Source organism: Pithys albifrons, chromosome 20 (genome assembly GCF_047495875.1).
Source record: "Pithys albifrons albifrons isolate INPA30051 chromosome 20, PitAlb_v1, whole genome shotgun sequence".
In the NCBI taxonomy this organism is placed as follows: domain Eukaryota; kingdom Metazoa; phylum Chordata; class Aves; order Passeriformes; family Thamnophilidae; genus Pithys; species Pithys albifrons.
Window position 1 is genome coordinate 11,834,622 of NC_092477.1, and position 27,957 is coordinate 11,862,578.

At 53.9% G+C, this 27,957-nt stretch overlaps 1 protein-coding gene across 3 annotated transcripts in view; it reads left to right on the forward strand.

Moving 5' to 3' along the window:
• Nucleotides 1–27,716, forward strand: part of LOC139681258 (carboxyl-terminal PDZ ligand of neuronal nitric oxide synthase protein-like) — a 32,072-nt gene extending 4,356 nt beyond the window's left edge. The window contains exons 3-13 of one of the 3 annotated variants that reach the window (XM_071574534.1): nt 48–84; nt 11,005–11,051; nt 16,658–16,750; nt 17,440–17,498; nt 18,881–18,989; nt 19,859–20,000; nt 20,451–20,611; nt 21,622–21,789; nt 22,548–22,725; nt 22,959–23,316; nt 23,414–27,716. In XM_071574534.1, the coding sequence (XP_071430635.1) occupies nt 48–84; nt 11,005–11,051; nt 16,658–16,750; nt 17,440–17,498; nt 18,881–18,989; nt 19,859–20,000; nt 20,451–20,611; nt 21,622–21,789; nt 22,548–22,725; nt 22,959–23,316; nt 23,414–23,888 (1,827 nt within the window). In that variant the 3' untranslated portion in view covers nt 23,889–27,716. The remainder of the gene's footprint in view (nt 1–47; nt 85–11,004; nt 11,052–16,657; nt 16,751–17,439; nt 17,499–18,880; nt 18,990–19,858; nt 20,001–20,450; nt 20,612–21,621; nt 21,790–22,547; nt 22,726–22,958; nt 23,317–23,413) is intronic. The other 2 variants (XM_071574536.1, XM_071574535.1) reach the window with 2 other exon arrangements.
• Nucleotides 27,717–27,957: the final 241 nt, after the last annotated feature.

The following is a 27,957-nucleotide window of genomic DNA, read 5'->3' on the forward strand; positions in this document are numbered from 1 at the left end:
AGGGTTGCATTCCATGGTTGAAGTGTTCTGTTCTGCATTCCCCCCAGCCCTTCCTGTCTGGAGCTCAAATCTCAGCACCGTCAGGTTTGTAACAAGCTTCTCCAGAAATTCCCAAGGCATCTTAGAATAGACCCATTCCCTGCTCTTTGCAAAGGGATCAGTCAGGACAACTCACAACACAAGCCCCTTCTTCTGTGCTGAGGAGGTATGGGGCTTCTCCTTAACCCTACAAGATTTATTTACCCTGTTTGGAGTTTTGTGTGTGTGAAACATAAGCTGTACACAATCTGCTCCACAAAGCACTTCAATTCCTTGACAGTTCCAAATTACATATTGTTATTACATATTGACACATCAGTGGCCTGACAGATGTGATAGATGTAAATCCCATCTGACTAGACTTGGTGGGTTCTGCTTCTCGTGGAATAATTTGCTGCTCTCCCCATCCTCCAATACAGTTCCTGTTTCTCATCACCAAGCCTGTGCTCTTCCTCCCCTACCCCTTTATTCTGCAGAGCAGGCTGTGAATGGTCACCAGATTTAGCTGTGATTAGCAGGGTGGGTAACTCACATCTGCTTCGTGTATAACCAGTTCAAGTGCATCTCTCCCAGTGCAGCTGCTGTGTCTGGCTGAAGTTTTGCAGGGGTCTTAATTCTGAGGCTGTTCATATGTCTCACATCAGCTGAAGCAGGTTTGAGACTCTTCCATTTAAAGCTTTGAAGGGATTATCCTATTTCCCCCCCTCCCCCCACAGTGTTTAACCATCTAATTTTCCTTCAGAATAGTGCTTTTTAAACTTAGCCTGTAACTGGCTGGGGAGCTGATGTATTCATCTCCAGCCAAGCTCAGAAATGACATTCCCCTCCCTTTGCCTGCTCAGACTATTAGCACAGCTCTTGCTCAGAACACAGTGCAGCAGCAGCCTAAATTGCCTGGTTGTTTATGGAACAGGTGAACATCTATAAGAAGCAAAGGCAGTAGGTGAAGACCCCCAGGACAATTTAGGTGCTGGCATAACTGTTGACAATTTTTCATCTGTCTCAGTATTTATCATCAGATTTGACACTGCACTTCTGCTGATCTTTGACAGGATAACATCCTTGAAGGAAAACCTTGAAAGGAAAATCAAATTGCATTTTAGTATCACTTAAAAGAAAGTGTTGCCTTCTGTTTTCACACCTGCTATTGCCACAATGGTACCTGGTTCAGAGCATGCTCGAGTGCTACAAGAAGCATAAAACCCCACTCTGCATTCCTGGATGCCATCAGTTAACCTTATCACACAATATTTTTAAAGGAGGCATCCTGTATTCTGTCATGGGTTTTTAATCTTGGAAGCCTGTTCCAAAAAGGGAGGGCCTTTGCTTTTCATGTGCACATTGTACAGCAGGATCTTATTCAGACACTTCCTGGCTGCTGAGCGGAAGATGCTCCTCTATTGAAGATAGTTAATTGGCACTGATCCTTAATTAGAGCATAAAGAATGAACTGGGAGGTCTTTGAGGAGAATTCTAGTGCACAGAGTACCCAACCTAGGAACTGAGGGAAGATGGGGGTTATTTATGTAGTGTTCATTTGCATGCAGAGGCCTTGTCTGTACTGGAGTTTTTCCCATGGACTCTCAGCAGCACCAGTTGCAACTGGGAGGAAACAGTGGAAGAAGCTGTTGGGGGGAAGTGAGTGTTTTGCTGCCACGTTGTTGTGCCTGTTTGCTCTGCGAGCGTGAGGAAGGTCCCGCAGCCCTGCCAGGCCTTGGCAGGGGCACGTCGTGCCGGGGCTTTCATCCTTTGTGCGCTCCAGTGTTCCGCTGGAATTCTCTGCTGGAGCGGAAGGGAAAAGTCACACGGTACAAGCCCCAGCACAGCATTCCCTGCGCTGCTCCCTGTGCCCGGGACACGGCAGAGGCTGCTCCCTGTGCCCGGGACACGGCAGAGGCTGCTCCCTGTGCCCGGGACACGGCAGAGGCTGCTCCCTGTGCCCGGGACACGGCAGAGGCTGCTCCCTGTGCCCTGGACACGGCAGAGGCTGCTCCCTGTGCCCGGGACACGGCAGAGGCTGCTCCCTGTGCCCGGGACACGGCAGAGGCTGCTCCCTGTGCCCGGGACACGGCAGAGGCTGAGCCAGCGCGGCGGGGACGGTGCCAGCCCATGGCACAGGCGGGAGGGACACGGCGAGGAGGATGAGGAGTCACAGCCCTCTTTTCCAGGCTGTGACAGAGCTGGTTACTCTGGTTACTCATCAGTAACGAGCTCCAAAACTGCCTTCCCACTACCATGTCTGAGTTGTGTGATTAAAAGCGCTGAGCCCAGGGAAAAAGCCTTGAGCTGCCCAGCACTGCGAGTGTCCTGAGGGGGTCATGAGGAGAGTCTGATGCTAAGTCTGCTCCTTGTGCTGTGTTTAGTGCTGGGCTCTTTTATCATTTGCTCCTGAATTATGCCAGGGCACTGGGGAGCAGTTCAGTGGGGTTCTCCATGCATTAGCAGAGCAGTGTGCTTACACACTCCAGGACATTACTCTGAGAGCCTCAAACAACATGTTTTAGCTTTAGCCTGCTGAAATGGTGACCTGCTCTTTGGCAGGACGTATTTAAGATGCAGCCTCGTAGTAAAGCTTAAATCCATCTTCCAGGCTGAATGGATGCTTGTAGAATTGCTAGCAATACTCCATTAGTCACACATTAGATTCCCATTTCATAACAGACTGGAAAACCTTGTCTCATCATGTTCTGTGTTTCCACTGGAGGGAATGCAAATGCAATAGGTAGAACAGGGAAGCTGCTGTTCTTAGCTTCCCATTATGCAGAGCTAGACAACTTTAAGTTTGCTAATCCTCCCAGTGGATTATTAGCTGCATACAGCTGCCACGTTGTTATTATATGATCAGAGTTCAAACTAATCCCTCTACCTCTTGCCCTGGCAGGGGAGGTGATGAAATGAGCTTGCAGCTTGGATAAGTACACTGTAGTCTGACAGGCATGTCAAGTGTCTGTTTATGAGAGTCCAATTCATCCTGCAGCTCCAAGCACCCAGCTAGGAATTCCTCCACCTCCCAGGGAGCAGCATCTGCTGCCTCTGGCTGCCCGAGGCCATGCAGGTCTGGGTGTCTGACAGCTCCTGCTCACACTCCTGTGCTCTGTCAGCGGCCTGGTGGAGCTGCCTTTCTGCTGGAGTGGATTCATCTGCAGGTATTTGAGCCTTCTCAGCACTCCAGAGAGCTTAGTGCAAGGCTTTTCCTCCTGCACAAGTCAAGTGGTAGATAATGTGAAGATGGGTTTCGTAAAACACAAGATGTTTCCTTGGAGCTCCTGAGGCTGCTTGCAAAATGTTGCTTTAAGTGCAAGGGTAACAGCATCACAAGTCCTGCATCCATTCCCCAGGGCCAGCACTGACCAGAGGAGAAAGTCAGCTGTTCCCTTCCTAGAGCAGTCCAGCCCTTCCCAGCCAGCTGAGCAGCCCCAGTGAAGTGCTGCTATTTTGGGTGGTGAGTTGTACAAGGACACAGTAGGAGTAAGTGTCAAAGCTTGTCATCCCCACAGCCAGCCTGCTGCCAGCAATTCCTCAAGACACTCCATTTAAATACCTTTAAGGCACAGAATCAGTTTCTCTGGAATTTGCACTTCTGTATCTCTGAAGCCTAGAAATTTCAGTTGTGTTTGGAAGGTCTAGCTTGGACTTGAGCAGGTATTGACACTGAGAAAGGAGCCAGATGCTGGATTATTGAATCATTTCCTAAGGGAACAGCCAACTGGTGCAGTGCCCATCCAAACACCAGGATGAACAAACAGGAGGCAGGCATCCAGACTACTGTTTATTCTGTTACCTCCACATTTCTTGGACTTAATTTAATCAATAAGCTTTTTTCCCCAGAGGGCAGTGTGTCAGAGAAACAGAAACATAACTCTTGACACAGGATACATCAGAAGTGCCTTAGTTCTCCTGGGTGTAAGAATTGGGTTCTCACTTCAGCCTCCCTCTCATCCTGATGATTCTTGCTGCATCCATGCTTTGAGCAGAGCCTCAACACTTTGCAGTTTCTCCACATGGTATTTCAGTGAGGAAGAGCAGTCTTGCCACACTGTAAGTCAGAGTGACTGCCAAATATCAACTGGTGGTGTTGAAGTGCGACATGACAGCAATTTAAATCAGGATGAGTAAGTTACAATCCTACAGCGCGAACTTGTGGAGCAGAGGCAGCCACACAGAACCTGCCTCTGCACTCCAGCAGCTCCCAGGCTGATAGCTGGGCTGGCTCACACAGCAGCTCGTGCTTAGAGTCCTGCCAGGCTGTAAATTGCAATGGTTCAGGAGCAAATATGGGTATGATTTATCTGCTCTTGCTACAGAAGGAGGAACAAAGTGGACAGCTGGCAGAGGGCAGCACAACTGCCTTCAGCCCTCTCAGTTTCATTTATCACTGTGGCAGAGATGTTTCATAGACCCATTAATGAGATTGTTCTAGAACAGTTCCCTCAGTTTTCCCAGGCATACAGCCCTCTCACTGCACAAGTTCACCAAGAAAACCACTGCACAGATTCCTCTGCCATACTCTGCCTATAAGCCCTTCCTGAGTTATGCTCAGAGCTGTTTTCTCGCCAGCTTCATGTTAATCTGAGCTGGAGTTGTGATCAGTACTAAAAAAAAGAGAGAAGCTGCTGAGTTTCTTAGTTAGTCTTTGCAGCCTCTCCCATTACTACAGTGATTTGCTGAGGCACAGACTCAAACATAGAAGTGCATACTGTTGGAGCACTTGCCCTGGTACAAACCTCTGTAGCTGCACACCAGGATCTGTTGTTGTTGGATGGGAGTTTGTTCTGCTGCAGTTCCTGGAGGGTTTTCCCTTTCAGCCTCTTTGGAAGAGGATCCAAGTGCTCAGCTAATGATAGCCCTGAGCTGTGACAGAAAACAATCTTAGTGTCTTAATATGTTTCAGCATCCTCAGGCTGCTGGGGCAGAGCTTTGTTTAGTTCTCAGAGCACTGTGCACCTTCCTTGCATTTACAGGAAGGTGTAGGAAAAGCAGATGACAGTTCTGACAAGGTCAGAGTGTGAAACACAAACATCTCTTCTCCTTCTCCCCCCATAGCAAAAGGGCTATGTACTCATCCCACAATGAGCATCTCTTTCCAGGATCCCTTCCCTGCATCCCTGGAGACCCACCCAAGGGTTGCCTGCACTGATAAATGTTAGTTGGACAGAGCCCTGTTGCCTCCAGGAGAGAGCTGTGGTTTTAGGCTTCCAAACCAAGTGCACATGAGCATGTACAAACTTGCTGTGGGAGCTTGTGCAGAACATCTGGAGTCAGTTTTGGCTCTTCTCCAAAACAGAGGCCTAAGAAAGGCCCCTGCAGCTTCACACAGGCACTACATGATCAGACTATAGGTAATCCTCAGCACAGCCTACCCCCCAAAAAACCCAAGGAACTCTCTCTAGTGACTTGGAAGGAGACTTTCTGGTGATCACAGGTGGCTTTCAGTCCTCTACCCACTCTCTGAATCTTTCTGTACTTCTGTCTCCCTGTCCAGCAGCCCACATACCTTTGCCTGCAACCTCCCCTGCCATCTGCTTTGTCAGGGGAAGATACCAGTCAACACAGCAAAGCCACAGGCACTGAGAACAACAGTTTCACAGACAGGCAGGCTAAGAAGACAGGTTGGCACAAAGGCATTGAGAGCAGAGGGGATGACTTGGCTCAAGACATCCTTGCCATACAGCCCTTCTCTTCTCCAGGCACCTGATACCCTGAGCATGGATGTGTCCCATTATCCAACCCAGCCCCAGGGCTGCTCAGCTCCAGTCTCAGAAACACCAGTTACTCCCAGTGTCCCATCACAACAGGCATCGGAGCCAGTTTAAGGTTTCTACCACACATGATTAAACTAATTGGAGTTTACCTTTCCAGGCCCTGGCAAAATACAGCAAGTGTTTTCAGGATGGTAATTAAGTGTTAATTGCAACTAAGTTTAGCCCTAATGCCTCATTAGTTTGTTTTCCTCTATTTGTTACAGCTATAGCAGAGTCTCCTGCACAGGGATAGGGATCAGGATGGGCTTCCTAGAGGGCAGGATTCCCACTATGTACTCTGAAGGTCCTACCTGAGCCTTGCCAGGAAGCCACTTAACTGCTCCTATTCAAGAGAAGGAGAGTGAGTGTGGAGCCAGAGACCCCTAGACCTCTAATTAGGCTCTAATTAGAATGTAGGCAGCAGCCCTGCAGAATCTCTGCTGTGCCCACACACATGTTAGCCCATTTCCACAATCAAGGAGATTTTGGCATCCATTCCTGTTACACCTTCCCTGGAGCCTTCCCCAGCCCCCCAGCAGGTTCTCTGCCCTCTCCCATGCCCAAGGGATAGTTAGTGGGTTTAACTGAGCCAGGCAGCACTGAAACAGCCACTTTCAGTGCACTGAAAAGCATTTCACTGTTCCACACTGCAAACTGCCCCAAGTTTGGTTCCCACAGTCTGTTTGCAGCTGTTTGGAAAGATAAGGGACCTGACAGGGCTGCCACCTTCCATTAGGTGATAGCAGGCTCATTTCAGATCTTACCTCTGTGCAGCACAGGATGCTGAAGGAGGTGAGCCCCGTGGCAGAAGGTGTGGCAAGAATCCTTTTCTCCAGGCATAACAAGTCTCCTCAGCTTGAGCACCTCTCAGGCATTCCCAGGAAGATTTTCCTGTCCTGCCACTGAGCTTTACAGCCTCTCCCCTTTCTCAGTCTGCTCTGCAGCCCCACACACCAGGAGGGCTACTGTCCCTAATGTCCCTTTCCATGAGGACCCAAGGAAAGGGAAGCTTTGGTTTGGAAGGGTGGGAGATGCAGGTGCAGCTCCTTGGGTCTCTCTCTCTGTATCCAGCCCATGGTCACCTTGGCAGGCTCAGGTGTGCTCCTTGCTCCTGCTGCTTTCCTAGCCTTACAAAAAATGTAATTTCATAAACTGAAGAAATGGCTTTGACAATGTGGGAGCTGCTTTGCCAGAAGAATTGAGCCTGCCATGTCTCAGACTAACCCAGCCTTGTTTTGCCCCTTTTCTGCTGTTCCTATTATCATAACACAAAGGGGAGAAGCTCTTAATGAGCTGTTTTTGCAGTGGCACCATGCACAGTGTTTCTAGGCAGCATTGTGTGACTGCAGTGAAGAACTGACTGCTCTGCTTGTACATCTTGAGTGGGAGGGGAGGAAAAAACACCTCTGAGACCACACAAGAATCCAGCCTTCTGCTCACTGCTTGGGGGTCTCCTGTGCCACAGAGCTGCCCCACTGATTCATAAACTCTGCAGATTTCCACCCTGCCAATCTCCAACCCTAAATCACCCCTGGTCTTCTTGCCACAGAAAAATTAGTTACCTTCTGTCACTTCTGAGCTGAAATGAGCCAAGCTGTGAATATGGGCCACTGTGACAAAAGGCAGCTTAGGGCACTCTTGGTAGCCAAGTGCAATGACCCAGATTTTGAGGAGTGGCCAGTGACTAGAGATGCTTCAGCCCTTGCAGCCTGCTCAGTGTATGGTTGGTAACAGATGGGTGGAGGGATCAGGCAGTGAAATGTGTCATCTCCAGGCAACGGTGACCTTTAGTGCCTTCCTTAGTGCTGAGAACTCCGTGGCTCCTCCAGCGAGGGGGTGGAACAGGGAGGCACATTAATGCTGCTTTGCATAAGAGTCATGGTGGATGGGAGTTTAGTTGAAGGCTAATAAAAGCAGCAGTTAAATAGATAAAAGCTAAATTAAAATGTTAGTGCTAAATAGAACAAGACAGAGCTTTTTGTCTAATGCTGAATCTTGGCAATGGAGCAGGTACCTTTTAATTGTAAAATAAAGTGCTTTAACAGAATTATCTTTATATTACTGAAGCATTTAATTTCACTAGCTAAAATATCAGTGCAGGAGATCTCTGCAAAGCTTTTATCTAGTTTGAAATAGAGAGGCTTTTTCACCAATTATGTTACTGGTAGTAGAGTATTACAGAGATGAAATATAATGGCTTTCAAATTACATTCTGGTGGAGAACACTCAGCCACGACTCAAAGCTGCTTCTTTGTTGGTGTCTGAAAAAATGTAATTGAGATGGTAAGCAGAGTGTAGCAAGGATGTTGGATTGGCTTGGAAAGGAGGAGGTGCCTCAGTGTGAGTGACAACTGCAAGGACACAGGACTTGGGCTTGCCTGTGGGGTGGAGCAGAGACCCTCCCTGGGCAGCCAAGACAAGTGCACAGGTGGTTTCCAGCAGGGCAGGCTGAGGTGCTGCAGGAACACAACAGAGTGGCCATGAAAATACAAACACTTTAATCTGTCCCATGGGCAAAACCATCTTCAGGCAGGGAAAAATTAGAACCTCAGCCTTTGGCTGTGGTGTCACCTCATGCCTTGCCTGAGCTTTGTGGGTCTCAGGTTGAGACCCTGGACACAGCAGGAAGGGCAGACCCGGTGCCACAGCACTGGTGCTCCTGTGGATGTTCTCCAGTGCCAGGGCTCTTTGTGCTTCATGGATGGGTGTTCTGAGGAGACAGGACCCTGAGGGGCCGTGACCACAAAGCCACATTCAGCCTAGCAAAAGAAGATTTACTAGCAATAGCTTGGTTCTACACTTGCTTTCTTGGTTCTGCTTTTGCACTATACCAAATGAGGCCTGAAGGCAAACAGAATCAGAGCTACTTGACATAATACTTTGACAAGCTACTTCATGTTTTGACCAAATAACTCTGATAAATCTACAGAATGAAAGTCTTGAATGGATCCCTGAAAGGAAGGATGCTTTGATGGCAGAGCAGGGATTTTTCAAAGGCATTGCAGAATGGTTTTCTTTCTTTCCTGCAGCAGTGATTAGACATTCTTTACATGTCCTTTCCCTGGGCCAGATGGGTTATTTGGACTAATTGGCAACAGCCTGACAGTTTTCAGGATACCTGAATCACTTCCCACTTCCTCCATCCTTCTGTCCCTGCTGCTGCAGAGATCCTGCCATGGGGAGCTTTGTAGGAGGGGGATGTGGCCTCGTGCATTACAGGGAGCACCACAGGCCAGGGCCTGAATCAGCCTCCTCCCTGCAGGAATCCCCCAGGAATTCCACCACACCCTCTGAGCTCCAGGGGTTTCTTTCTAAAAGTCTAATGTGTTTGTCACATGAAGAAGAGCAGCAGGACATGTTAAGATCAGATGCAGTGTGAGGGAGGGCAGGCAGTTGCAGCTGCCCCAGGAGGGTGTGAGCACACAGATGCTCTCCAGGAACGCAGGTCCTTTCACAGAACTGGCCCAAAGGCTGGTGTTTGCCACCTGCCACTGTCGAGTGCCCTGTGCCTGTACCTGCAGAGCCACATGCAGCTCATGAGGCACTCAGGTTCAGTGATCCCAAACCATCATGGACCAGTTCAGTCCTGCTGCAGCCTGTGCTCCTGCTGCTAATGATTTACAGGGCATAAACTTCATCCCAGGCACATTTTCCTGTTTTCAGGCTGTTGCCCCTCAGGGCAGTGCTGCTCTCCCACCTGTCTCACCTGCTTGCACCCAAGCCAGGGGCAGGAGCAGCTGAGAGCTGGGGAGGGAGCACTGGTTGGGGTTAGTCACTGACCTGTATGTGAGCAGTGCAGGATGCAGGGATGTCCACAGCTTCACACCTGGCTGCTGCCACCTCTGCTAGCCCAGGGACACCGGGAATGGCCCAGGAAAGTGGAACAAGCATCAGCCCCAAGGGTGGTCCCTGCTGAGCAGGGGGACATCAGTGCTCCATAGCTGTATTTTCAGTGAGAACAGGTGCACCAGGTGGGTGCCCACTCTGGGTACCTGTTTTTGGAGCTGTCTGTGACAAGTTCTTCATCTTTCTTTACCTGTCTGTGAAGCAGTTGCATACCCAGGTACTGCCCCCATCTTTGTGCTTCTGCCTGTGCCCCTGGCTGTGATGCTCTGGTACAGTTCCAATGACAAGACCTCTGTGACAATAAATACTGATACCATAAACCCTTCTTTTTCCCTAATTCCCACTATCCAAACCCAGGCTTTTCTCTCATCACGATTCACTGATCTCAGTAGCTCCCCTGAGGGTAACAGAGTCCTTGAACTGCTTAATATTCTGGAGTTTTGGAAGTGACACAATTAGCATTGAATTTTCTTTCTCTTACAGGAGCAGTCTTGTTTCCAAATTTGAGTAAGGCTTCATGGCCAATTTGAGGAGAACCCAGAGACCTACCTTAGCTTCAGTAATTGCAGCTTTATTAGCACTCAGTAATTTGTAACCAGCGTGTCAGCTGTGCTGTGCCTGGCTCTGCTCAGGGCTGCACACCTGGGTAATGCCCAGGTGGGACTGACACCTGCCTGGCAGGACAGGGGTGAGCTCCCTCCCTTCTTTTTGCCTCCACTTTGCCACATTCCAGAACTGCACATTATACAAGAGCTCTTGGGCAGATTTCAAAAGACATTTGTGCCCCACATGTTGTCCAGAACAACCAAGACTCCTTCTGAAGTCCATGGGAAATAGGAATTGTGTGCTTTAGAAAATCCCCCTTCATAGTTGCCTCTGAGCACTAGACCTGGCTCTGCTGATTTTCCTTGGGGGGCAGGATCTGTGACCATTGCATGCCAGGTCTTCACTAGCAGACCTGGGGATTTTGGAACAAGCACCAGAAATCCTCAGTTTGCTCCTGCTCATGTCCTTGGAGGAGCAGTGTCTGCTGGCCTGGCCCTGCCAGCGAGATGTTGGGTGGCTGTCACTTGGCAGAGACTGGCTGTAACCAGAACAACTGAATGAATGGAGGAGAAAATGAACATCCTTGCTTAGTGAGTGAGAAACAGCCACACAAAATACTTTGGTACCTTCCCACAGCCATGCAGGGGGCCTGGGGCTTTTCCATGAAGCTCTGACCTTGCTGCAGAGTCCTGGCTCCTGCTCTTCAGTTGTTTGAACATTGATGAATGAGGTTTAAAGCAATCCAGTCTTCTAACTTGCCTCTTGTCCTACATAGCAGGCTGGAGGACAACCAGGATGTGAAACATGTACTAAACCAGGACTTTCTCTGCAGGGCCTCATGCCACCAGTGTTTATGGGGAAATGGAGAATTACTTGAAGGTATGGCAGTGTATAACTGCAGTTTCACTTCTCAGGGTTATTTCAGGTGAATCTGACCTGCTTCTAATGAAATTAGCACTTTCCATCTGCAGTAAGCCAGCAGCTCCTTCAGGTAGGGACCATTTTCATGCTGGTGTGCACTCTGCCTGGCACATGGACTCCGTTGGGGTGGGGTCCCAAGACACTACTTCATTACTGCAGCTAATTAATCATCCAAGGCACTGCGGCTGGAAAAGGTAATTTGTTTTCTCCTGCAGAGTGAATAGAGGTAGGGAGGAAGGTAAAACCAGGCCTCCCTGTGAGCTGGGGTTGGCCTGCCCTGGCCAGACAAGGACTGAAGGGCCGTGTGTGGGAAAGCTCCCCATTAAACCTGGGGACAGCAGGGAGCTCCTAGAAGTGACAGTCACACAATGGTGCTTTTGTCAGAGAGGCACCAAAGGCCAGATGATGTCACCTTGTGCTGGGCTGTGAGGCTGCTTGTGCCCCTCAGGACAGCTCAGCAGCATGGCACTATCTCTGTAATAGGGAGGAGGCAATGAAAAGGCTGCTTTTGTCCCACCCTTTCTTAAAGCAGACGAAGTAGCTTTTTCTAGAACAGTCTGTGGGTTTTCAGAGGTGGGAAAGACTAATTAAAGAGCCACTGCTGGTCTCCCCACCAGCTCCCATCACCTGGAGGAGCCCTGCTCACTCTCATGGGTGTAACTCTGGCCACTTCTCACTCCACATCCTTTTGACTGGCTCAGAGGAATATCTGAACTGCAGCCACGTCCTTTGCCACTCACCTTAGGTGGAAAGATCAAGTTTTCCTTGAAGGCTCTCTGAGGCCTTAAAGGCAGGCTGAGACCTCCCAAGGGTAAGATCTATCAAAGATGAGGAGAAAGGGTTAGGGGTAGGGTCCATCTGAATGCTTTCAAGCAGGATTCCTCAGATGGCAAAGGAGACCTGGATAAAAGGCAGATCTTTCCTCTCCTTTCCCTTTCCTGAGCCCCTCCAGGTGCTGCAGCCAGGGCAGCACCCTGCCAGCACTGCTGGCCACCCAGGGGTCCTCTGTGATGGACTGGGGTCACATTTCCTTGCCCTCCCAGGGACTCCCAGAAACCCCAGGGGGCTGTGGTAGCTCCTCAGCCCCTTCAGCTCACTGCGTGGGGACCAGCATGTGGCATCTACAGAGGGTTTCTTGGATAGTGGAAGGAGCTGATTTAAATGAGAAAAAAAGACTTTGGGTGTCTTGCCAGCATTCTCCTTGCCTATTGTACTCCTCCTTCGGTTTCTGCTTTCCACTGAACAGTTTTATGTTTCCAAGGATCATAAATTCTCATTTTTCCACTGGGCAGGAGGTGCTCTCCTGGTCTCCAGCGCTTCCTGCGTCGCTTTTGTGTCCGTGTTGCCCAGTTACTGCAGCACAGCCCCAGACTATGCCCAGCCACATTCACAGTGCCACGGCCCCGGAGCGTGTGCTGTGGCGGGCACGGGGAGTTCAGAGGATGCAGACAGGGACATGCTTCCCAAGGGGCACAAAGGAGAGGCCACAACCCGGCGGGATCCAGCCAGAGCCGCGGGGAGGGAGCGCTGACCAGTGACAGCAGCAGCTGCACGGGAAGGTGGGCTGTGATGCTGGAGGAGGGATGGGAACCTGGACCACAGCCTGCTGTCCAAATGGTGTGGGAACTGACTCTGCTCCTTGTCAGCTCTGAGGCAACACGCAGAGCTCAGCTAAGCCGTGCTGGCTGGGAGAAGAACTCCGGGGTTTTGTGTAGCATCAGTTCCAAGGGCAGCACTCCAAGCATCAAAGAGCAGCTGAGATAACGCCCTGTCCTTGTGCCATGCGGGGCAGTCACTTGGAAATTAATGACATTCCTGATTGGATTCATCATGGCTTTAATTCCTAAGATGGCTGGTGGTCAGTCCCGGGAGTCACACACCTCAGTGGAGGGCAGGGTGCCAGGCTGGGCGAGGGATGGGGGTCCTGCCAGGTGGCACTGCCCAGAGCCGCTCTGTCGGGGGGCAGAGCCCAGCCCATTTCATTCCCACTCCTCATTGCCATGCTCCCTGTGTCCGGCTGGCAGGCCAGGCCTGGGAAGGGGCTGGCACTGGGTATTGTTGGGGGTTGTTTATGGACACACAGATCCTGCACCCTGCCAGGCTGGGACAGGGCAAGGGGAGCCGAGGGCAGGACAGCAGGCTGAGAGCTGGCTGTGGAATTTATGGCTGCAGGATGGGCATCCATTTCCAAGCCTGTGGCATCTTCCTTTGGGCATGCAAATAAGTCTGTGCCCAGCTGTGATTGGGAGCACTGACCCAGTCCTGCTTCAAAATCCTGGAGAGCCTCTGCCTTGAGTTCCCTTAATACAACTTAAAACACCATTTGACCCATGGCCAGGAGCGTGTTCTGGCCTTGCTGCTCCTTGTTAATGAGGAAGATGCATTTTTTGGAAGCAGAAGCTGCCTCCAAGACCTGCAAACTCTTTATTTTATGACAGTTTTCATTTGCATAATGAAGGCCCTGATACCTTCAGTAATTAATCACATTAAGAATTGCTTCCTTGAATAACTCTATTCATGCAGGTTGTTCCTAGTGCTGGAAACTGCACATGATTTCCAATGTGCATTAGGCCAACTTTCATCAGCAGATGGAAGCTGGTAACTGCATGTGTAATTTATATCTGCTTGGGTGGAATTACCCAATGAAATATGCATCACACGGCGCCATTAACATTTCTAGTCATACAGTCTCTAGCTCGTGGGTAGGTTAATATTACATGCCAACAGTGTGTGGGACTGTATGAAAGGCAAGGACTTGAACACGGGGATGTAAAAGCAGAAATGGAAATTATTCCAGGTCAGACACAGCAGATACAGAATTAATGATGCTGCTAAAATAAATGAGATTAATTGCCTTTTTCTGACCTGCATTTTTTTATAAAATGTCCCATCTTGTCTCTGAAGTTAAGAAAGCTGCCAGGCTGCTGCACTGCTGCCTGTAAGGGCAGCTCCAGATCCTTTGGCATCCAGAAAGCTTTCCCCCATAGGACAGCACAAGCAGCAGGAGAATAGCAATTGAATTGTGGAAGGCAGCAGAGATAAATGCTGCTGTGTGGGTTTGGATTGTCGGTAACCTTGACAAATCTGGGGGAAAAAATCACAGCAATAGTAAGAAAAAAATGAGTGGTTAGACTTTGATGGCAGTGCCAGGTCAGCCAGGAGCCTCCTGCTGGGATGGAGGTTGGTTTATGCATGACCATTTTGCAGGAGAAAGTCTGCAGTCTTGGAGTGCGTTTTTCCACGTGCTTTTTTGTCCTTACATAAATCACAGTTCATTAAAAGACTGATTCCTGCCTGATAGGAAGCAATTAACTGAGTGATGCTGTATCCCATCTGCCTCTTGTGCAGAGAGATGGAGGGCGAGTTCAGCCCGAGCCCCCTTGGGGCTGTGCCCAGCCTGCCCCTGCAGCACAGAGCTCTGACCCAGCTGGTGTTCCTGCTCCCCGTGCCGGGGCATCCTGCAGCTCCTGCTGCTCCAGGGGTTTCACCCTTTAGGAAGGATTTTGGGGCCCACTGAAGAGTGTTAACTCATTCTGGCCACAGCTGGGCCTTGGCCATGTGCTCTGAGGGGGATGCAGCAGTGGCCATGAGCTGCATGGAGTGAGAAGGACAACAGACCCCTTCCTTCCTCACTGAGGATGCCGTGGCAAAGGGGCACATCCAGCTCCTCTGCCTGGGGCTGAGCCCTGCACCTGTCCCGCAGCCTGGGGAGGTGCTGTGTGGGAGCTGGCTGGAGTTCCCTGGGATTAGAGCCTTGCCATCCCTCCTGGCAGCACCCACAGATGCGCTGCTGCTGCTCCCGATTGTTCCTTTCTGTCCAAGGGAGAAAGAAAAAGCATCTCTGCAAAATCCAGGCTTGGACTTTGCTTAAAGCCTTTGAGTAAAGAGCCTTGTTTGAATGTAATTGCACCCCTGTTGCTACAATGGGAAAATACGCTGTATTGCTCTTTCTTGGAAAGCTCAGCTAGTATTTTCCCAGCGATTTGTGTATAAAGAAAGATAAACAGCTCTTTAGCGGGCAGAACAGTCTATCCCGGGTTTATTGACATTCACGGAGCAGACAAGGAGAAACAGTTCGGTGAGTGCAGGGGAGGGGGAGCAGCTGGGCTGGGGGCACTGGGCATGAGGGGCTGCTGGGTGGAGGGTGGGAGCCCTCCCAGGTGCTGCCCATGGTGTGCCATGTGCCTGGCTCAGCCCTGTGCATCCCTGTGGGCCCCTGGCACTCTGCAGGATGCACTCACCACCTCACCCTTCCTCTCACTCCTCCCCATAAATAAAAGACGTGTATAGCCAATTTAGTTCCAGCTTCACACGCAATAGGGCTATAGATAGATTTTTAAAGAGCTTGTCTCAAAGTAATAATTCATGGGGAGATCAAAAGGCTGTGGTTTAATCCGGGGTCTGTCTCATACCATAAACCTTGCAGAGTGCTAACAATTCAATGAGCAGCATCAAAGGCCTGATAAACATGAAAGCCACCCAGTTTTCTGTCTGTGAGGCGTCCAGTGGGTGCTGAGGAGCTGGGGAGAGCTGCACCTTCCCTGCAGAGCCTGGGTGACAAAGCCACACACAGTCCTCCAACCTCAGCTCCCAAGAGAGGTGTCTGGACTCTGGTACCATCTCAAGTGCTCCCTGCACCTCCACTGACTCTATAAAGAGATCAGAGTTCTAATTAGATGTCTAATTACACGGCCCAGGTAGATTCCAGGCTGCACTTGGCCACTTGGCATCCCCTTGTCCTCCACGCCCACAAATCACACCGTCTGCACTGGCTCTCCAAAGGGACATGACAAAGAGGTGGACTGCAGAAAAAAAACATGGGGCATCAAATGCTGTATTTGGAAGCTGAAAATAGTGCCTAAAATGGGGGCAGGAAGGATGAGTGCTGTAAACACAGTCCCCAGAGTGGAGGGGCTCTGCCGTGCTTCTGACTGTCAGTTAAAGCAACATTTAAAAGCCAGTGTTTAATTTTTAACACAAACGGAGGTGAGCTCAGGCTGCAGACACCTGCAGGTGAGGAGCTGGGTTTTTCTCCTGAGATCCTGATCCCACAGAGGTTAATGTGATTATGCAAATGACTGAGGTATAATTGCGTTACTGCCGCCCATCTGGCCCTCCCTGCAGCTCATAAGTGATTTTATATTCCCTGTGCACCACAGCACTGACACACAAGGGCACTGGAGATGCCATAAATCACTGCTTGGTGTTTGCTGCAAGTGCCACTTCCCCACCAGACCTCTGGAGCAGAATCCTGCAGGACTAGGCATGGCCAACACACCAGGAAAGTTCCTCCCAGATCCAAATTAAATGAAGTCCAGAGGACTGAGCTCCATTTGTCCCCTCCCAAGGAGAGCTCCTGACAAAGCCAGGATCCTGCCCAGCAGCATCCCAGCTACAGCAGCAAATCCTTCCCAGTGTGGTTTTTCTTAGCAGAATAAAACAAATTTCCACCCCTGTCAGCAGTTGGAATTAAACAAAAACCTGACTTTTTTATGTCTGACTGCTACACACCATCCCAGATCCCCCTCCATGCTCTTTTAACTTGGGTTTTTTCTTCCCACCAGTATGAATTCAAGGCCAAGAACATTAAGAAGAAGAAGGTGAGCATCATCGTGTCTGTGGACGGGGTGAAGGTGATCCTGCGCAAGAAGCAGAAGGTGAGGAGGCTCCTCAGCCCAGCTGGGCCCTCGGGGCCAGAACCCCTGGGCTGTTGGCTTTGGCCACCCCTGGGGGTCACTGCAGCTCAGGGTGGGCACACTGCTAACCAAAACTGGCCTCTTCTTAAAAACCACCCAGACTTTTCACAAGAAAACACTCCAGTTTCCGTCCAACTAGTAACAAAACCTTGCTGAAAACAGGGTGTGGAAATTACACTCTGGGAATAGGATTGGGTTTTTTCTGTAAAAAATATTGCCAAGCTCTAAAGAAATACAATTTCCTTTTGTTGCTAATACCAGTAAGCTTTTTGCCTGTTGCCTGGTCTTAGCACCCCTCAGCTCTTTGCCCAGCTGTGCTTCCCACTGAGCAGCTGGATCCAGATCTCCTAAGCCCCAGCTCAGAACCTTCTTCCCTGAAACAAGTAACTCTTCTGCATATTTGATGCTTTAAATTAATCTTAGGGACCATTATCAGCCCTGAAGGCTGTGATCAAATGTGATAAATGATCCCAAAAAATCTATTTTTATCCAAGATACTGTTAAAAGAGCCATTGCTCATGTGGTCACAGTGTGGCTTGGATTTTGTCTTGGGTCAAACACACTGGTCTCTGTGTTTCCTGCCCATCAGTATGGTGGAGTTTCACCTTTACCTGATTCACTGTGGTTTTCCTTCTGCCCTCTGCTTACAGAGAAAGGAGTGGGCCTGGGACGAGAGTAAGATGGTGGTGATGCACGACCCTGTGTACAGGTAGGTGGCAGGGGCTCCCCCCAGGGAGGGCACTCAGCCCTGGGGGATGTGTGCCCACCCTCCCACCTGCTGAGCTGCCTCCAGCACAGCTTGCCAAAGGACCATCTAAAATTAACGAGGGTACAAAGTTACCGCCAGTGGGGAATCCTTTTCATGCATTTTTGAGAGACAGGTGGACTGATCTCGCTTTGAAGCTGCCTCTGCTTTGAACAGGGGTAGAATAGGTGACCCCAGAGGTGCCTCAGCGTGGATTACTCTCTGATCCTGCCTCTCAAGGCAGGCTTCCCACAGGTTTCCTTCAGAGCATGGCTCTCTGTGTGCTTCTGAAGACGGGCCTTACTCTGAGGTGTAAGTGCTTGCAGGGAATTAACCCTTACAGACTGGTAAGAGAGCACTGACTTTCCATTGCAGCTTCTGTGGGATCTTGAGGTATTTCAGAGACCACAAGCCCCACCCAGAGGTTTATACAAGTGTAAATCTGGTGCTTCAAGAGCCCTTGGGGAAGGGAAGGCAATCCCAGCAATGGTGCATGGCCTGAGGACACAGTTAAGAGCACAGGGTGCTCCAGGCTGTTCCATCTGCCAAGTGAACAATTGTACCACCAGCACTGGGATCCCCAACACTGGTGTGAGGGGTCAGAGCCCTTGGCAAGGAGATAAGGAGCAGAGGATGTGCTGATGCACCATCCATGCCCACTTCTCAGCTCTGATTTTCTTTAAAGATTATTGCAAAATGTACAATGACAATAACTGCTTCAATTGCAGTTATTCAACACCAGAAAATTCCAGTGACAGATAAGAGTAAGAAAAAAATTCAAGAAACCCTTTGGTTTCTTCTCTGTTCAGAGCTGAACTCACTTGTCACATTTTTACCCAATTAAATCAAACATACAAAAAAGTCTTCAAAAATGGCTTTGCAGCACAGGGAAGAGAGTCAGCCTGAACAGGAGAGAGAGGAATCCTCCGAGTGCACTCAGCATCCCTGGGAGAGGCTTTGTGCTGTGCCACCTGCCCTCTGCCAGGGGGGAACCTGCCAGGACACTCACCATCCTGGCAGTTCTGCCACACTGCAGCCTGGGCAGGGGTTAATTGCTGGGGCTAAAAATAGCCAAGACTATAGATTTTTTCACTTTCCCACAGCATCTTTAAAAAGCTTTTGCCTGCCTCAGAAACCAGAAGGTTTTCCATCAAGCCTGAAACACTCTAAATTTCTCTGAATCCATCGCCTCCTGCCTTGAAAATTGCAGGAGGGGCTGTGCAGCAGCACTGCCTTGTTCCTGCAGCCCTGGGGGCTGTGAGCCAGCCCACCCTGGGGACACACAGGTAGTCTGGAGGGCAGAGAAGCCCCTGGCTGTTCATTCCCTTTGTCTGTCTCCCACCTAGAATCTTCTACGTCTCTCATGACTCGCAAGACCTGAAAATTTTCAGTTACATTGCAAGGGACGGCGCAAACAACTCCTTCAGGTGCAACGTCTTCAAATCCAAGAAGAAGGTAGGATGTTCCCAGGGCTGCCCTCGGGTCATCCCTGGGACAGGGGGCTTTGAGGGACCTCACTCCTTCCTGTGCAGGAGCCTACATAACTGCTGGCTTAGAGGGTGCAGATCCCTGGGGAGAGACCGAGGCAGTGCCACTGCTGGCTGTCCCCAGAGCAACGTGCCTGGTGCTTGTCCCCTCCTGCCCAACCAGGGCAGTGGCACAGTCCACACAGGGATAAGAACACCAAGATGCAGGCAGGGAACTGGGGGGGCACTGCTGGAGCCCCCAGCACAGACCCTGCAGCATGGGGCAGCCTGGGGCAGGGTGGGCAGCTCCCAGTGCCCCAGAGGTGGGCGGGAGGGGGGCAGCCTGGGGGTGGGGGCAGCTTGCACTGTCCCAGGGGTGGGTGGCGGGGGGGCAGCCTGGGACAGGGTGGGCAGCTCACAGTGCCCCAGGGGTGGGTGGCAGGGGGGCAGCCTGGGGCGGGGGGGGCAGGTCTCAGTGCCCCAGGGGTGGGTGGCAGGGAGGGCAGCCTGGGACAGGATGGGCAGCTTGCACTGCCCCAGGGGTGGGTGGCAGGGGGGCAGCCTAGGGTGGGGGGGCAGCCTAGGTTGGGGGGTAGGTCCCAGTGCCCCAGGGGTGGGTGGCGGGGGGACAGCCTGGGACAGGGTGGGCAGCTCACAGTGCCCCAGGGGTGGGTGGCAGGGGGGCAGCCTGGGGCGGGGGGGCAGCCTAGGGCGGGGGGTAGGTCCCAGTGCCCCAGGGGTGGGTGGCAGGGGGGCAGCCTAGGGCGGGGGGGCAGGTCCCAGTGCCCCAGGGGTGGGTGGCAGGGGCAGGATGGTGGTGGAGGTGGCGGCGTGGCTGAGCCGCAGGTCGCTCCGCAGAGCCAGGCGATGCGTGTGGTGCGCACGGTGGGCCAGGCCTTCGAGGTGTGCCACAAGCTGAGCCTGCAGCACGCCCTGCACAGCGCCGACGGGCAGGCCGATGGTGCCAGCGACAAGTCGGCCGAGGAGCAGCCGCTGGAAGGTGACCCGTGGGTCCCATAGGGCAGGGGGGCTGTGGGGTGGGGAACTACTGCCAGGTGGCACAGAATCATAGAATCAGTTGGGTTGGAAGAGACCTCTGAGATCATCAAGTCCAACCGTTGGTCCAACCCCACTGTGAGCACCAGATCATGGCACTGAGTGCCACGTCCAGTCTTATCTTAAAAACCTCCGGGGATGGTGAATCCACCACCTCTCTGGGCAGCCCTGTCTGCCCACTCGTGCTGGGCACTGGGGAGGTGGAGCCCCCTGCCCAGCAAGCCCCTTGGCTGCCCTGCTCCCTCTTCTGGCCCCTTCACAGCATGCCAAGACTTGGAGCAATCCTGTTGTCCCTGAGTTTCCCCCAGCTCCCATTCCCACAGGGCCCCAGCTCTTCCTGCCAATGCTGCACAGGGAAGGGGGACTCAGGTTTATGTGTCCATCTTGTCTGAAGTGCACCAGATAAAGGGCTCCAAGATCACGGATGTGGACGAGGTTGGCATCGATACTGACGGCATCTGTGTGTCCGAGAGGGGACCCAGAGAGCTGCCAGGTGCCAGGGGGGACCTCAGCATGCTGAAACCTGGACAAGCCTCAAAGGATAAGAATGGCCAGGTAATGGGGGGTGGGCTGGGGGACAGTCTGTGTGCTCTGCTGCTACTGGGGTCCCTCTGCTCAGGGTCACTGTATCATGGCTTGGTTTGGAGGCACTCTCATGGAGACCCCATTGCAGACCCTGCTCCTGGCTCCCTGCTGTTCAGCTTCCAGTTTGCCCACAGCAGGGCTGTGTCAGTGCTGGGTTGGGGATTGAGGTGAGGGGCAGGAGTGGGGCCGCAGTGCATGGCTGAGCAGGCTTCAAACACAAGCCAGGGTGGATTTCTCTGCCCCCAGTCCTGCTCTGCAGTGGTTGCTTGTCCAGCTCAGCAGCAATCCCTGGCTCCCCTCACCACCCAGGCCCAGGGAGGAACATCCCAAGAGGGCCCAGTCCTACCAGTGCAGGAACCCAGGGCACGTTCAGCACGAGCAGTGGTTCTGCCTTACCCAGTGGCTGCTCCACAGAGCTCCAGGAGCACTTCCCAGGGGCATGAATGGCATCGCTTAAGCTCACACAGCTGTGTCGCTCACAGGGCCTGGCTGAAGCAGCTGCAGTGACATGCTCTCCATGGGAGTCACTGGCGTGCCTGGAAAGGCTGGGATTTCCTGCACATTCCTTCTGGCACTGCCCAGGCAGGGGAGGGCAGGGCAGGAAGGGCTGCAGGCACTGGCAAACGCTCCAGCCACCAGGATACTGTCCAGCCTGGGCAGCCACATCACGGAAAGGTGGTGGGGTGTTTGGGTCACTTCCTGCTGTCTCCTCCCAGCGGGACTGGGAGTCTGCCCTCCCCAGACCCAGCCCATGCAGCCCTGCCAGCTCTCTGGGAGCAGGAGTCACACTCAAACACACTGTCCCAGATATGCAGAGCCTGACACTGAGCCCAGGGCTGCCCCCTCAACATCCCATCCCCCTGGGTGCCAGGGTGGCAGGAGCCCCTCTGCTGCTCTGGGGTCAGAGTTCTGGGGAACCACAGTCCAAATCCCAGCCTGGGCTGGTCGATCCGCTCACCTGCCCATTTCTTTGTGCCCAGGATGCTGAGAACTGCTCCCTCCACCTGGCCAGCTCCCAGCAGCTGCTCAGCCCGAGCAGCCCCTGCTCCTCAGCCTCCATCACCCCGCTGGCCTCCCAGCACTGCCTCCAGCTGCTCCAGCAGCAGCTCCTCCAACAGCAGCAGCAGACGCAGGTGGCTGTGGCCCAGGTACGCGTCCTGCCTTCCCCTCAGGTGGCACCAGCCCTCCTCTGGCTGCTCCAGCCCCCAGCTGGGCTGGCAGCAATGCAGGTGGGGTGCTGCAGCACTGCTGGCAGCATTCCTTGTGGCACAGCTCACACACAGCTCACCCCAGGGTGTGCAGCATCCCTCGCAGCATCGCTTGCAGCGTAACTCACAGCACTGCTTGTGGCATCCCGTGCAGCATCGCTTGCAGCACAGCTGAGCTCCCCCGACACGGGGCTGGCTGCACGGCCTCAGACCGCTCTGGGAGTGTTGCAGGGTCCGGCAGAGCCCCCAGCTCCCATTTCACCCTGTTTCACCCCATTTTTGGATGGAAACCATCACCCCCACCCCAAGTGCCTCTTCCCTCAAACCAGCATCGGAGTGGGCATCACGGTGCCCCCCGGCTGGGCACCTCCCCTGCTCGTTTTTTGTTACCGAGGGGACCGCAGACCCCAACACAAATCCCGGGATGCAGCCGCGGCTGGACCAGTCGGGGGGTGCCGCGTGGGGGCCCGCAGGGGGCGCTGTGGCGCCACCGGTCCCGGGGATGCTCGTCCCGCATCATCCCTGCCCTGCCCTTCCCGCATCATCCCTGCCCTGCCTTTCCCGCATCATTCCTGCCCGTCCCGCACCAGCCCAGCCCTGCCCTGCCCTGATGCCGCATCAGCCCTGCCCGTCCCACATCAGCCCTGCCCAGCCCTGCCCTGCCCTTCCCTGCCCCATCACCGAATCCCGTCCCGCAGGTGCAGCTGCTGAAGGACCAGCTGGCGGCCGAGACGGCGGCGCGGATCGAGGCTCAGGCCCGCGTGCGGCAGCTCCTGCTCACCAACCGTGACCTGTTGCAGCACGTGTCGCTGCTGGTGCGGCAGCTGACGGTGCTGGAGGCCCGCGAGGAGCACCGGGACGAGCTCCGGCAGCCAGGTGAGTGCAGTGACCCCCGCACTGGGGTGGTTTGGGTGCTGGGGTGCCTCCAGCTCCATCCTTCTGCACCATCTCCACATCCCTTGTGGGCACAGGGAGCAACTGGGGTGCTCCCAGTACCATCCCAGCAGGCTCTGGGTAGCTTTGGGGCATTCTGCAAGCCTCACAGTCCAGGGCAGCAGCTGGGTTGGAGGTCCCCAGTTTTCACGTGCCACTTTGTCCATCTCTCACAGTTGACCGTTCCTTGCAAAACCTGTCCCTGGCCCAGTCCCTCTCCCTGAACCTGAAGAACCACTACAGCCTGGACGTGCACCTGCCATCCACCTCCAGCCCCGCCAGCATCCTGGGCAGCCCCGTGGCGCCCGGGTCGCTGCCAGCCCTGGGGCCCAGGGACTCCTACCTCAACCTCGCCAGCCTGGAGAGGGGCAGCCACCCCTACGGCAGCAGGGAGGGGGACGAGAGCCTGGCAGTGCTGGAGGGGCAGGACGGGCTCAGCCGGCGCGTGGAGGGCTCTGAGGTCAGCGACTTGGTGCTGCTCAATGGGAGCAGCCGGCAGAAGGTGGATGACACGGACAGAGGGGACGAGGACAGGTAGGATGTGCCCCCTCTGCCTCCTGCCAGCTGGCACAGGAACACCCTGAGTGGTGCAGGTAAGAGCTGGCCCCTCACCTCCTCTCTCCCTTCCCAGGCGGCAACCACCCATTCCCAAGCTCAACCCCCCACCGCCCATCCTACGCAAGAGGTCAAGCAAGACCTCCCCGAGCCTGGAGGTGGAGGTGAAACCCGAGAGCACTGCCAGCCTCAGCCTGCCCAGTGCCAGCGTCTCCAGCCTCACCAGCATCGCTGCCAGCTCCCTCACCCTCTTGGACTCTGAGGCAAGGACTCCTGCACGGAGCGCTGCCTCCAGCACAGAGCCCGGCCCTGCCAGTGCCTGGCAGCGCAGTCTGGGCAAGGACAGGACTGGAGAGAGCGGGCCAATGTCCCCCTTGGCCAACATCCGTGACCCAGCAGCCAGCCAGGCCCTGGCCAAGGAGTTGGCAGCCCTGGGCAGCCCCACGGACAGCTCTCTGCCCTTCTCCCCTGCAGATGACACCTGCTTGCACATCAGCTTCTCCGAAGATGAGCTGGACACTGCCGTGGGGCCCAGCAGGATCCTCTCTTAGTGGGACTACAGTGGGTGGCAGCTGGTGGCAGCAGCCCCAGCAGCTCCGTCCACAACCCTGTGCTGGGGCTGGGGGTCCCTGTGCCCCGGCTGTGAGGAGGGTCCCTTTGCTGTCCCCATCCCCTGTAACAGCTCCCCCTGCCACGTATGGGGCCACCACACAGGGTGGGACCTGGCCAGTCCTGCCCTCGGTCTGCAGCAGCTCACACTGCCATCCACTGTCCTGTCCCTGCTCACACAGCCAGGGCTGCTCCACGGCAGACAAATCCCTGGGAGCTGAAGGGTGGAAGCCCCGGGCAGGGCACGGCGCAGGGCTGTGAACACCCGGACAAGAGACTATGCTGGTTCATCAGTTACTGCCCTTGGTAGCCTGAGCAGGACTGTGTGGCACAGCCATAGTGTCACTCCCACTGCCACCATGCTGGGTCTCCACCAGGGCCACACTGTGCCCAGCTCAGATTTTGGGGACAGCAGCCCCATCACTGTGTCCCCACGTGGCAAAGCCACCACTGCCTCCCTCCACAGGTGCCTTTTCCACTCCCCAGCACCCACTGCCCACACAGGCTGGGGCCACCCATCCCCAAGGCCACTGATGGGTGCAGGGCTGGCCCTGGGAGCCTGCAGCAGTGGGGGTGACCCCCGAGGAGGGGAAGGGGTGTATCCCATGTCCTGGGGTCAGGGTGGGAGAGCCCCCCGTGCCCCCCAAGCTGCTGGTGGCTGCAGGTAGGAGGCTGCAGGTAGGATTCTGGGGTGTTACAGTGGGGTTTGGATTGTCTTGGAAGTGTGAGTGTCCTGGAAGGAGTTAAGGTCTAAGGAAGAAGGCAATTATTGGATGAAGGGCAGTTTTTGGGAAAGGACCAAGGGGATGCTTATCCACCTTGGTTGGTTGTGAGAGGGTGTTGGGAAAGTGTTGGAGGGTCAAGTTGGGAAGTGTCGAGCAGAAATGGAGACTCGGAGCAGCCTCGCTGCCTGTCCCTGGCATGGTGCTGCTCCCTCGTGGAGATGGGGGTGACAGGAGGTGCCCCCCAGAGCCAGCCATGGCAGTGACAGGGCTGGGAGGGGCTGGAGACTGAGCTGGGGCTGCAGAGCTGGGCCGGGCTGTCCCATAGTGCGGTACCAACAGCCCGGCCCAGCTGTAGGATCGTGTTCACCTGCAGTTCATAATGGACTTATAAAGGAAAAAATAAAGGTGTCAGATTTGCAGAGCCAGTGCTGTGTCTCTGCCCCATGGGGCCCACACAGAGGGAGTCCTGAGCCTGCAGGGGCAGACTGGAGGCTCCACAGGTATCCCCAAAGAGGAAAGATCCCTGCTGGGAATAACGGCTGAGCTGCCAACCCACTCCCTTCACCCTCCCCATCCTACAGCCCAGTGCAGATCCCAGCAGCCCCCAGCAGGACCAGTGGCAGTGGGAGGTCCTGTGTCCCCACACATGCTGGACAGGGCAGACAGGTTCCATAGTCAGGGATGGGGCCCATCTCCAAGAGCCCCTCCTGTCCCAGGCCTGGCAGCACCCACATGGGCTCCATGGCACTAAACACCATCACCTGCCACAGCTTCCACCAGGATGGGCATCCTGGGGGCAGGGCCCTGCTCCCCACACACCCTTTTGCCCTTTCTAGTCCCCATTTCTACTCTGAAATAAATCCTGGCCCCAGCACACAGGATGTGAGTACAAGAGAAGGCAAACAGCAGGCAGGTGGCAAAGCCTGATGCAGGATGGGACCAGTGGCATGCCAGGGTTCTGGTACCCCCCAGGGCCTGCCTGCAGCCAGGATGGGCAAGAGACCCCTGCCCTCCTCAACATCCTGACCCCTCCAACGTGAGGAAGGGAACCCACGTGTGATCCAACACAGAGGCTCCAGGACAGACAGAGACCCTGTGAGATCATTCCCCCATGCAGGAGGGGGGACTCAACCCAGCACCCAGGACCTCTGGGGTCTTGGGGCCACTCTCCATCCCTCCCAGGGAGTGGGTGCAGCCTCCAGCATGACAGAGCCCCTTCCCCAGGCCCACTGCAAACATCTGCCGGGGGGGCTGCCTGCGTGGGGAGGGGGCACTTCCAGCCCAGAGCCTTATTATGCTTCCTTCATGGGAAGAAACTTTTTCCTTTGCTGTCTGCTAAGCTGCTAGCAATCATCAGGCAGGCAGGTGGTAAAGATTCATATCCATCAAACAATGCCATTTAGTTTGTAACCTGTGACTAAATCTGGTGTTAGCTTTAATTTCAGAGTCTGCTTTAGGGCTCGCTTGTTAATCTCTATGCAAAGCAGATGAAATGAATATGCAGCATTTTGGATGTAATTGTACGGCTTCAATTCAGCACTATAATTTTCCAAACAGGATCTTGCAATCAAGCTTCTATTCATTAGTGTATAAACAATTTAGTTTCTCAGCTCTCCAGTATGCCAATCATCTCAATGGAGTGAGCATCTCCGACAGAAAGAGGAGGAAAGTTTCCTTTGTGTAACAGAGGTAAAAGTTGCTCTGTACTTCAGACAATTCCTTGCTGGCACATCCAGGCCATTCCCAGAGAAGTGGACGGTTCCTGGTACTCCCACAACACTGACCAGCTGCAAACAGCACCCTGGGGGTGACACCCCAGTGATCTCCCAGCTCATGTAGTGCCAGGCCCTTCAGGAATTCTGCATGTGAGACCCCAACGGAAGAGCCCAGATCCCACAGGATGAGGCTGCCTGGAAAGGTGTGACCATGTAGGAACTCAGCCCATCCCAGTGATCCTTGGAGCTCCTCGAGTGTCCCACGACTCTGGAAAGAGACAGTCACCCCACTCAGAGCTCCCTCCACACCCCCATCTCCTCACACCCCACTGGCCTTGCCCGCCAGTGCTGCAGGACAGGGCACTGGGGACGCCCCACACCTGGGGCCAGTGGCAGGTCCGTGGAGGACAGGGCCAGGATGACACAGGGTAGGTTTTGATCTCAGGCCTCAGCACCCTCCCAGCTGGTGCTTTCCATGGTGGGCACCTCCAGCTCCGGCCACATGCCCACCCTGCGCTCCCACCGCGCCCCTCGAGGTGAGGAGGGACCAACACAGAGCCCCTACAAAGGGAGGCGCCGCCAGTGGAGCCGCTCAGCGCGCTCTCCCTCTCCAAATGAATATCGACAGCGCTAATTACAGGCCGCCATGCAGACAGCTTATTAGCCTGTCACAAAAAGACGGTATTGAACCCGGAGCCCGCGGTATTCACGGAGCGCAGCAAGACGCTCCCCAGACAGCACCGCGAACCAGGCAGGCGAACAACCTCCAGCAAAACTAATTACTTCCTGATTGTCTACGGCCACCCACTGGGTATAATAGTATAGACTAAATTTGGCATATACATAACTAAGCACTCGGCACCAATTTGGCGTACAATAATCATCCTCTGTGTTGCATAATTAAAATCTGATCACTTGGAATAATTATTTCATATTCCCAGTATCGGGCGAGGATTGCATAATGTGGCAGGAGTGTGAGCCTGGGGGTGGAACGATCCACTTTCACAGGAATGAGACCCTCAGGAAGGATGTTACAGCTCTGGGCATGGAGAGACCCCCTCGACACTGGCTGCCTCTGATGGTTTCAATGACCCTGTTATCGTCCAAGGCTGTTGGTCAGTACCAGCCTTGTGATGGTCCGAGGCTGTTGGTCAGCACCAGCCATGGAGGAGCTGGAGTCACCTCAGCCGGTGCCAAGCACAGCCCCAGCAGGTCAGGCCTGTACCCTCCAGGACAGGCTGTCCCCATGTCCCCACGTGAGCACTCTCCACACTGACCTTTCCAGGCTGGCTCTTGCCCCGCTGCCCGCCCGGCTGGGACACTCATTGCCCGACCCCATTGTGCTCATGCATCTGCTAAAGGCATTTGGAGAGACACGGCAATAAAAAATAAAAATCAAGTGGAACGTGTGTGTCTAATCCATTAACTTCCTCCGGCGGCTCCCCGGGGACGCGGCGAGGAGCAGAAAGAATACGTGGATGTTGCACGCGCCCTGGCACCTCGTCCCCGGGCCAGCCCCGCTGCCACGGGCCCATAAATCACAGCGGGGACAGCGTTTCACAGCTCGCTTC